Source organism: Hippoglossus hippoglossus, chromosome 10 (genome assembly GCF_009819705.1).
Source record: "Hippoglossus hippoglossus isolate fHipHip1 chromosome 10, fHipHip1.pri, whole genome shotgun sequence".
Taxonomy (NCBI): domain Eukaryota; kingdom Metazoa; phylum Chordata; class Actinopteri; order Pleuronectiformes; family Pleuronectidae; genus Hippoglossus; species Hippoglossus hippoglossus.
Genome location: NC_047160.1, coordinates 27,615,620 through 27,626,737, shown reverse-complemented (window position 1 = coordinate 27,626,737; position 11,118 = coordinate 27,615,620). Strand labels below are relative to the sequence as shown.

The following is an 11,118-nucleotide window of genomic DNA, read 5'->3' as shown; positions in this document are numbered from 1 at the left end:
TATGATATAAACCTACATGTAGGAGCAGGTGTCGCCCTCTGCTGGTCTCATAGTTCCATGAATAAGAAAGTACCATATGTTTGATTGTAAGCAGCTGTTACATACACTTTATTCTGAAAAGCTACTTTAAAACCCTCTCTTATTTTGAAACCAAAACCAAAAAAACGGACGTGGTGTGTGTTGAGCAGAAAAGAGCGTGAGCGGAAGGAAGGGAGGAGAAGGAAGAGAAGAGAAGAGAAGAGAAGAGAAGAGAAGAGAAGAGGAAGAAGAAGAGAAGAGAAGAGAAGAGAAGAAAAGAAGAAGAAGAAGAAGAAGAAAGAAGAAGAAGAGAAGAGAAGAGAAGAAAAGAAGAAGAAGAGAAGAGAAGAGAAGAGAAGAGAAGAAAAGAAGAAGAAGAGAAGAGTAGAAGAAGAAGAGAAGAAGAAGAGAAGAGAAGAGAAGAGAAGAAAAGAAGAAGAAGAGAAGAGTAGAAGAAGAGAGGGGGATCAGGATAGACCGGAGGAGGAAGGGAAGAGAAGGAGAAGAAGAAGAAGAAAACAGCTGCTGTAGCTGTCAATCAAACCGGATCCATTCCCAGCCAGGTGTGTTCATGTGACGCCCCCTTTGCTCAGGTGAGACAAAGTACATTTACTCTGTTTACTACACTTGTACAACATGTACCCAGTACCTGCAGGTACTCACTACTTTACAGAGTACTTAAGATAAGAAGTATTTTATTAGTGCCACAATGGGGAAATGTGCAATATAAACTTTATATGTGTGTGTGTGTCTACGTTTTTTGTTTGAGTTTGTGTGTGTGTGTGTGCGTGTGTACGTGTTTTTGCTTGTTTGAGTTTGTGTGGGTGTTTGGTTTGTGTGTGTGTGTGTGTTTGTGTGTTGTTTGTGACCAATGTCTCCACATTGAAGACACACCATATCAAACTGTCCCTCATGTGGAACACGGAAGGAACCATCCAGTGACTGAGACGAGAGTCCAGAAACATAAAGACTTGGACATGTTTCACTTTCATGTCTTTACAACAACATTTAACCGAGCAGAAAACACTCACAAACTTCCCGAAGCGCCTGAGCTCTCGCTCCAGAGCTTCATTGGGAATGGAGGGACGGAGGACATGGTGATCCGGGTAGAGGCCAGTGCCAGAGGGGAAACCTCCTCTGTGGTGAACCTGTTCTCCATGAGACACAGTTCTGATCTGTAAAGAAAACCACCAGAGCTTTTTTCATCTAGAAGCATAAGAAATGTTCCTGTGTCCGACCTGCTCTCCCAGGGCCGACAGCACCTGTTCCACTGTGGAGCTGAGGCACCATGACGCCATGACACACGGGAAATACACAGAAAAACTACACTAACAGTACGTATTATGAAAAACCTCTTCGCTCTTCTCCACCAAACCTCCACCACAGAAGAAGAAGACCTCTGATTCTCTCATGCAATACAAAATAAATCAAGTTTATTTGTGAGATTAAAAACATTGTGATGTTTTCAGATTAAATGTCCTCCATAAAACTTTTTTTCTTCTATTTTCTTTTCTTCCAGGATGGATGGAATTCAAGAAAATCGCAGCACTGCCTCGTCCCATTCACTTTCTGGCCATGTTGAAGATGAGACGAAGGATGGAGACCAGCAGAGCACAAAGTCCCAGAAACACCAAAGACCAGCTGAGACTCCACGGACTGAGGAGGAACCAGACCACCAGGAGGCTCGGACCAGAGCACAGAAACCAGAAAGTCCTTCTGGTAATCTAACACCAGGTAGATCAGCTAGAACCAAACCAGATCAACCAAAACCAGATCCTTGTTCCACAGAGCAAAAAAACCCAGGAGATTCTCCTGTAACAGATGAACCAAAGCCAGATCCTCTTAAATTACACTTGAAACATTCTCGTACAGAAACACAGGAACCAGAAGACTCTCCACATGAACCAAATCCACAAATACTACCTCCAACTACACCAGATCAACAAAAACAAGATCCTCATCCCAAAGAGAAACACAACCTGGGAGAGTCTTCTGCAACAGATGAACCAAAACCTGATCAACCAAAAACAATTCCATCAAACCCAGACCCTCTTTGGCAAGAACAACCAAAATCAGATCACTCTCAGGACCAAACCCAGGTCCCCCCTGAGCCCACGAAGGATTTAACTGTCTTCAGTATATCATTCGAAAAACAAAACCAGAAGGAGCACAAGTCCAGAGACCAGCAGGACCCCCATGATTCTCCTCCTCCTCCTGTTAACGATCAGACCCACCCCACCAAAGCGCCAACACTGGCTCCACACGTTACCATTGAGGTGTTCTGCGACCAGGTGAGACCCCGTCCTCAGGATTCTTCCTCAGGTGAGCCCAAATTGTGCAGCTTCCTGCAGAAACAAGGGGGGCCCCTGAGGGCCTGGAAGGACCGGTGGTTCACATATGAAGACAAAAAGAACCAGCTGTTCTACTACCGAACGCCACAGGATGTGATGCCGCTTGGCCGAGTGGAGCTCAGTGATGCTACCTTCACTTATCCACTAAAGGCAGAGACAGGCACATTCCACATCAAGACACATGAACGAACCTTCACACTCAAGGTAGGGTTAGGTCACTGTGTGAATGTGTGTGTGAATGGGTAAATGGCAAAAACTGTAATGAGCTTTGAGTGTCATCGAGAGAAAAGTGCTATATAGAGATCTTTATAAATACAGACCATCCTCATCATCGTCTCACAGAGACCCCTCCCCCCAGGCGCAGACTCAGGAGCTGATGCTCTATTGGCTGCAGCAGCTGCAGGTGAAACGTTGGCAGCACAGACAGACGTCCTCCTGTCCAGACTCGACCAATAACAACAACAATACAGGTGAGACACGCAGTCCTGCCACATGACATCATTCAACTACTGTATAAACATGTATGTAAAATATATATTAAATGATTCATACTTATTCTAAAAATCCCAAATGAAAAAAAAGTTTATATTTAACACATGATAAGTAAAATAAATAATGTTTTTTTGATTTACATACAAACAGTTCAAATGGGACTGAAAAACATTTCCTCTGAATTTTAAAGATTACAAACTTAATGTGAAAATCCGATGGTTCAGGAAACGTTTCCTGTGATCAGCTGTTTGTGAGTTCAGTGCGGAGGGTTCTCACCTGGTTCACCTGGTTCTCTGGAATGTGATCGTGTCCTGACGAGTCAGAAAGAAACAGGAAATTTTTTAAGAATCAGACGGACTCAGATCAGATACTTCAGTTTATACACTAATAGGAAGTACATGAACACTTACATCTAGTACACTTACACAAAGTAAACTTACATGTAGTACAAGTACATGTTGTAAAGTAATTCTGTTTCCTGTTTCTCAAGATGACTTCCTGCCGGTGCGGAAGAGCCCTCTGGGTCTGGTGGGGAAGGATGCCGCCAACGCTTCGTCACAACGAACGCAGCTCACAAATGTGTCAATCAAACATCCGCTGATCGAGCTGCAGTGAGTGACCTCAGCAGGTTCTGTGACGTTTTAAGTGTTCTAGAGGTTTCTTCTTCTTTCTTCTTCTTCTTCATCTTCTTCGTCACTGAGGTAAGAGATGTGTTAGTCGAGAGTCCGATGACACTTCTGTCATTCTGACAAGAAACCTCTACATTTCCCATGAGCTTCAGCTTTGTGTGTCGTTTGTGACTATAAAAAAACAAATGTAGTATTTCTTTGTTTAGAAACTCGGTCCACAGTCTTCGTAAGAGATCGTCTCAGGAGTGGAGTCAAAGTGTGTTTCATGTAGAAGCTCCACCGTCGACCCCAAACCCTGCACACATTAACACTACCGGTACGTACTGTACTACAGTTAACTACAGTATTCTTCTACTGCAGTACTACTGCAGTACTACAGTGATAGGATACTAACTGCACATAATTATAGCTCAGATATAACAAAAAAAGGTTCATTTGGAGTAAATAAAAGTAATTAATAATTCTATAAATTTACTGGTGGTGAGACTCTTTAGATTAGTTTCTGGGTCCTGATGCATCTTTAATCGACTAATGACTTGTTGGAACTTGATTCAGGACTTGACTCAGGACTTAAGAATATTGACTTAGGACTTGATTCAGGACTTGTTGATCCTGAATCAGGATTTGTTGATCTTGAATTGGGACTTGTTGATCTTGATAATTACTTTGTATTTATTGCCATGTAAATAACTTCTCACATGTCACATGCTCCACTCTCATTGACTGAGCCAGCAGGTCCAGTGTTCCCATCAGAAAGTAGGGAATCCTCGTCCCTGCCTGACAGTCGTAGCAGGGAGACGAACAATCTCAGCTTGTCCACCATGCCGGTCCTCCGCAGAGACACTCCATCCTCGTCCTCAGACCGTACGTCCCACCAGAAGCAGAACAAACAGATGCTGATCGAGGAGGTCAAAGCTCAGAAGGTGATCAGATAAGTAGCGGTTTTATTCATCTCCCCTTCACCATTCTATTCTAGAATAATCCGGCACTGTAAATAGTCCCCAACAATCGTTCTTCTGTTTGATACAAACTATACTGTTACATTAAAATTAAAATAGTGTAGATTTGACCTTTTTCACGTTTTTAAGGATCAATGCTTCATTGTTTCCAGGTTTATTTTAGTCTTGACTCACAGTCAATGATGTGATAGTGGTTCTGTGTCTCTTCCAGGAATTAGTCTGGATCCTCCATAAAGCCTTGGAGGCGTCTCAGCTGGAGAAAAGAACCTGTGCAGAGTTTTTGGCGGCAGAGGGTGAGCAGAAACGTCTGGAGCTGCTTCGACACCGAGAGCGGCAGGTGGCTGACCTGCAAGGTCGACTGGAGGAGTCGAAGACGGAGGCGGAGGTAACGAGGAGGAGTCTGGCTCAGAGAGATGTGCAGCTGGCTGAGCTGCAAGATGACGTCAGGATACTGATGGACAAGAACAACGCCAAGCAGGAGGTTAGATCACACCTGAGGAGGAAGCACAGGGGAACCAGATGTGGAGTCATTCACAGTTGTCGTCCCTCTGTTCTTTATTCTCTCATGATTTTTACATCTGAGATCAGGTGACATGTCATCATCAAACAGCTGTCTGATTAATGTGATCAATCAATTATCATGAATGAAAGAATGAATGTGTAGAAAAACAACAAATGATGATGAGTGATGTTCGACTGACATGAACCCTGTTTCCTGTCAGGTGATCATTAAGCTGTCTGATCAGGTGACCGTCTGTATGTCCAACCCGCCGTGCTCCGCCTCGTCCTCTGGTGGCGGTCTAGACTCTCAGGCTTTCAAACAGCTTCAGCAGGAAAACGAGAACCTGAAGGTGTGTAATCTGTAATCCAGTATCAGTGGATTCTACAGTAATCTGTAATCTCTGTGCGTGTTCTCTCCTTCAGGACGATATTGAAGCGTATAAAACCCAGAATACATTTCTAAACTCTGAGATTTATCAGCTGACGAAACTGTGGAGGAAAAGCTCAGAACAAGAGAAGAGTCTGATGGTGAAGGTGGGTCAGAACAGGAACCTGCACCCAAGTGTTATTCAGTTGTTTTCCTGTTAATCAAACATCACAGGAGGTGACCTCTCTGTGTCCTTCCCTCTGATTGGCTGCAGTGTGCCTACCTGGAGGCCAGTAACTGTCAGTTGGAGAGCCGTTACCTGGGTGTCCTCCAAAAGCTGCAGGAGACCAAATCTCTGGATCCGGTCCAACGTGGGGCCGTTCAGAAGATGATTGAGGACGCTCTGAAAGTAGAGCTGAAGAGCGACACCAAGATCAACACCAACAGGTAAAAACAATCCTCATCATCATCTTCATCATTCTTTGAAGGCACTTTACATATTAAGGTTAAGACTTGACAATATTACAACCAGATTACAACCACACTATAATAACAAATATTATATAAACTATAGAAGCGGTTGTGTATCATCATATTTAAGCTCTGTGAGACTGGCTGTTATAATGAAAAAAATTAGAGTCCTATTTATAGATGTAAAGATGTTATTAATGATACCAGCAACGTTCATTTAATAATAATAATAGTAACAATAATAATAATAATAATTGTTGAGTATTATAGGGTTAGGGGTTAGTACAAGACCTACTATTGGTGAACAATAGATGGGCCTACATGTGTATCCAAAGTCAGTGCACATGTTGTCTTCAGAACAAAGGAGAGCTTCCAGAACTCAGTCTCCCAGTGACTTCACTTCTTCACACCTCGGTGTGAAACCTGCCCCTGGACCCAACTTTCAACCACCATTGGTCAATAGCCCCATACACCGCTGGTATTAACATGTGGCCCCACATGCGTCTCGTGATCAGATCTCAGATCTAGACGCAAATAGACACGTAGATCGTTTCTGTTCACGAAGACCAAGTAATGTTGTTTTTACGCAGTCTGAGTACACAAATGTGTACACAGTACACAAGTGTTGATGGAAACATGCTCGTCCATGTATAACATTCCTTCCACAAAATAATAATCAAGCTTTCCGACCATCAAGGCCTTACAATGGCTTTTCGGTGAAAACAAACAACCTGTAGACCTCGCTAACCCTGACCCTATCCAGCAGTTTGAAATATGACTCTATGTCGCCCCCTCTGGCTCCAGGAAAACATTTGACTGTGATCGCCAGTGTCGCTAACTTCAAGTTTCTCAGAATAGAGTCGGGAACATTTATCAGAAACATGGACATGTTGGTGGCGAACCGGGAGCTTCGGTTTAGGGTTAGATAAATATATATATATATATCTACAGGCTATGGTTTAGGGTTAGATATATATATTTATATATATTTATATACAGTCTATGGTTCAGGGTTAGATATATATATTTATATATATTTATCTACAGTCTATGGTTTAGGGTTATATATATATAAGTTCATATATTTATATACAGTCTATGGTTCAGGGTTAGATATATAGATTTATATACAGTCTGGTTTAGGGTTAGATATATATATTTATATACAGTCAATGGTTCAGGGTTAGATATAAATATTTATATACAGTCTATGGTTTAGGGTTAGATATATATATTTATATACAGTCTATGGTTTAGGGTTAGATATATATATTTATATACAGTCTATGGTTTAGGGTTAGATATATAGATTTATATACAGTCTATGGTTCAGGGTTAGATATATATATTTATATACAGTCTATGGTTCAGGGTTAGATATAAATATTTATATACAGTCTATGGTTCAGGGTTAGATATATAGATTTATATACAGTCTGGTTTAGGGTTAGATATATATATTTATATACAGTCTATGGTTCAGGGTTAGATATAAATATTTATATACAGTCTATGGTTTAGGGTTAGATATATATATTTATATACAGTCTATGGTTTAGGGTTAGATATATATATTTATATACAGTCTATGGTTTAGGGTTAGATATATATATTTATATACAGTCTATGGTTTAGGGTTAGATATATATATTTATATACAGTCTATGGTTTAGGGTTAGATATATATATATTTATATACAGTCTATGGTTTAGGGTTAGATATATATATATTTATATACAGTCTATGGTTCAGGGTTAGATATATAGATTTATATACAGTCTATGGTTCAGGTTAGATATATAGATTTATATATGTTTAGATATATTTATCTACATCAGGCTCACTGAACAGGGGAGTAAGAGGGAGAAGCCACCATTAGCTGCTAAAGCTAAATTGCTAAGCTAACACCAGACAGGAGAAGTGAACTATTCACTGACTGTGAATTAGTGAGTCGCTGAGAGAGGGAGAGAAATGAGTGTGAAAATCAGAACTAGTGTAGATGTGACTCCAGATTATTCTGTATGAACAGCAGAATTAATAGAGAAGATCAGAGGTCGACCCACAAACACCGAAACCAGAAGTGACACAAAACACTCAGCATGTCAGCACCAATAGAAGTTTGAAGGTAACTTTAATAACAATTAATGTTCTAATGTAATATTAATATTGAATATTTTCTGGGGTAACACAACAGTAGTATCACATCGTGAGTCGGAGAGAGAGAGAAGTGCTCAGTGCATGATGGGAGTCTCCCTTTGTGCACGATTGGCAGCGTTGCCAGATGGGAAATGTTGAAGTATCGTACCAGAAGCTTAAAATTATCGTATTTTGAGTAAAACTATCCTACGCCTCCAGAGTCGGAATGAGACGCAAAAAAATAATTATCCTTTTCAAGGCACAAGGCCCGGTTGAGAGATTATTGATCTTCAGTCTATTGATCCTTTTGGTAAACTGATTAATCCCATGTGGATGAATTTGTGGTGTATCCTCAGGGAACAGGATGAGTACGGCTTTAAAATTATCCCCGACTACGAGCTGGACGATATGAAGCTGCTGGCAAAGATCCAGGCGCTCGAAATCCGATCACACAACCTGCTGCACCAGGTGTGAACTGTCCTCTGTTCACCTGTCCTCTAATCACCTGTCCCCTAATCAACTGTCCTCTGTCCACCTTTCCTCTGATCACCTGTCCTCTGATCACCTACTCTTTTAAAGTTTATTGATCATTTCATTGATTCCACTGATATTTCCACTGCAGGCGGCTGTCAGGTCACCTGACCCATCAATAAACAATTCATTTCTTAATCAATAAACATATCAGTTGTTGCCTCAGTGTGTTGGAGCGACGCAGCAGAATCAGGATTGACCTTTTCCCTGCAGGAGGGGGTTGAGCGCCCCCTGCTGAGCCGCTGGGCTCAGTACCTGGCCGGCCGGTCACATGATGACCTGTGTCCATCTCCGGAGCTCAAAGGTCTTCTGCGTGGTGGTGTTCCTTACGAGTACCGACAGAGATTGTGGCACTGGATGGTCCGAGCCCGAACCAGAACAATCAGAGACTGCCAGCCCCGACATTACCAACAGGTAAGCACCTGTCCTCACCTTTACACACCCGTAACCACCCGTAACCACCTGACCACACCTTTTTACACCTGTAACCACCTGTATGTACTGTTTTGTGTCTACAGCTGTGTGAGAAGAGTCACACATCTTCTCATCCAGCCTCCAGACAGATCCAGCTGGACCTACACCGAACTTTGACGTCCAATCAGCACTTCTCCTCACCCTCCAGCCCCGCCTTCCAGCAGCTTCGTCGCATCTTATTGGCCTTCTCCTGGCAGAACCCTGCTATTGGCTACTGCCAGGGTCTCAATAGGTACACACATGTGCAGGTGTTGTACTCTATCTGTACTTGTACACGTAAACCTGACTCTTCTGCAGGAAATGCTAATTTACAGTTTGTCAGAATTGCTAAAACACTTCTCTCAGGTTGGCTGCTATCGCTCTGCTCGTGCTCCAGAGTGAAGAAGACGCCTTCTGGTGTCTGGTTTCTGTGGTGGAAACCATCATGCCTCAAGACTACTACACCAAGAACCTGGTGTCCTCTCAGGTCAGAGGACACACTCATTTATCCACCTGTCCTCTGTCCGTCTCTCCTCAGCCTCTCTGATTGATGTATTTATTTATCAGCCTCTCTGACTGTGTGTCCAGGCAGACCAGCGGGTGTTCAAGGATTTCCTGGCAGAGAAGCTTCCTCGCCTTGCATCTCATTTTGATGACCACAGCGTCGATGTGTCTCTGATCACCTTCAACTGGTTCCTGGTGGTTTTTGTGGAGAGTCTGCCCAGTGACATCCTGTTGCCGCTGTGGGATGCCTTCCTGTATGAGGGCACCAAGGTACGTCATACGAACGCACCACAAAATCATGACAGATAGAGGGCACCAAAATCCGGAAACAAGATCTACACTATAAGAATTAAGGGTGATATGCTTCCCTCACACTCTGGAGACAAACCAGGTGTGTGTGTTACCGGCCTGTTTGTGTGTGAATTACAGGTGATCTTCAGGTATGCTCTTGCTCTCTTCAAATACAAAGAGGACGACATCCTGAGGATCCACGACAGTGTGGAGATCTACCAGTACCTGCGCTTCTTCACCAAAACCATCTCTGACAGCAGGTACCTCCCTGACCTCCAACATCATAGGCCGTGGTTCAGTCCAGTGATAACTCAACCGTGTGTGTGTGTGTGTGTGTGAGTGACTTCATCACTTGTCAGGTTTCAGACGGTGAGAAACAGGAAGTGACAGAATCTGTTACTAGTTAAATGAAAAAACAATTTACTATATATTGATCATTATTATTATTGATCCTGATAGATCACTTTCATTTCACATGAATCAGTAATCAAGCCATTGTTATTGAACCATCTGGGTCATGTATTTGTTCAGGAGGCTGACCAGCATCGCCTTCAGCGACATGAACCCGTTCCCTGGCCGCCTGCTGAGGAACCGGCGAGCACTTCACCTGGAGCGCCTGCAGGGGGAGCTGCGAGAGCTGGAGAAGCAGCAGAGGGAGTTCGTAACGGAGATCATCGAGCACAAAGACAAAGAACTGGACACCATGGTGAGCGAGGAAGACGACGAACTGTGACCTCACGACTCAGCATGCTAGCTCAACATTACAAGAGTTTGACATCACAGTCGTCAAGGTAACAAAGATGAGGTTAGAACGTGTCATTCCAACAGAAACAGTGAACAAAGCTGTTTAAGATCTCAGTCATAAAGAGTCACAATCAATACAAATCAACAACTGGAACAAATATCAATGATTGATTACAAACTGTTACAATCAGCTGGTGACTAAAAGCAGCAGAGTTAATAAATGTCTGCACAGTAACTAAGTAGATGAAAAACTTTATCTGTTGAGTTCAGGTTAAATGTTAGTTTTTTACTACAATTGGTTCTCATTTTTATATATATATATTTTCTTTTTCTTCTGTTATTGTTCCATAAATATTCTGTCATGTAAACTTTTGTTGTGGATTTTCTTGATGTTTGAAGTCAATAAAAAGTCTTTTGAACTGGACTCGGATGAAACTCACCATAAAAATAATCCACAGATGATTTAATCATTTTTCGTTGCTGCTCCAACCAACTTCTTGTTTTCATGTGAAAAGTTTCATTAAAATGAAAATGTATTTTCTAATGTGGCTTCAGAAAAAGTAAGACAACAGAGATTTAAACTTTACATTTTATTTTTCTTATAAAACAAAGATACATAAGAAATGATAAATATAAAAAATGGACCCAGAAGAAAAGAAAAACTTCTTTA

General features: G+C 42.0%; 1 protein-coding gene across 9 annotated transcripts; it reads left to right on the top strand.

The window, feature by feature from the left end:
• Positions 1-395: 395 nt before the first annotated feature.
• On the top strand, positions 396-10,867 carry tbc1d2 (TBC1 domain family, member 2). Of its 9 annotated transcripts, none has more exons than XM_034597819.1 (19): positions 396-611; positions 1,538-1,791; positions 1,855-2,275; positions 2,321-2,573; positions 2,728-2,839; positions 3,352-3,472; positions 3,697-3,806; positions 4,223-4,413; positions 4,661-4,930; positions 5,172-5,300; positions 5,374-5,484; positions 5,592-5,764; positions 8,282-8,393; positions 8,670-8,870; positions 8,975-9,162; positions 9,276-9,396; positions 9,498-9,683; positions 9,843-9,964; positions 10,236-10,867. In XM_034597819.1, the coding sequence occupies exons 2-19, from the start codon at positions 1,539-1,541 to the stop codon at positions 10,435-10,437; spliced, it is 3,276 nt and encodes a 1,091-aa protein (XP_034453710.1). In that variant the 5' UTR covers positions 396-611; position 1,538; the 3' UTR covers positions 10,438-10,867. The 9 variants fall into 9 exon arrangements, 7 of the variants coding, with proteins under 7 accessions (XP_034453710.1, XP_034453708.1, XP_034453706.1 ...); XM_034597820.1 differs by having other exon boundaries at positions 437-611; positions 1,538-1,752; positions 1,891-2,275; XM_034597816.1 differs by adding an exon at positions 1,278-1,356 and having other exon boundaries at positions 437-611; positions 1,538-2,275.
• Positions 10,868-11,118: the final 251 nt, after the last annotated feature.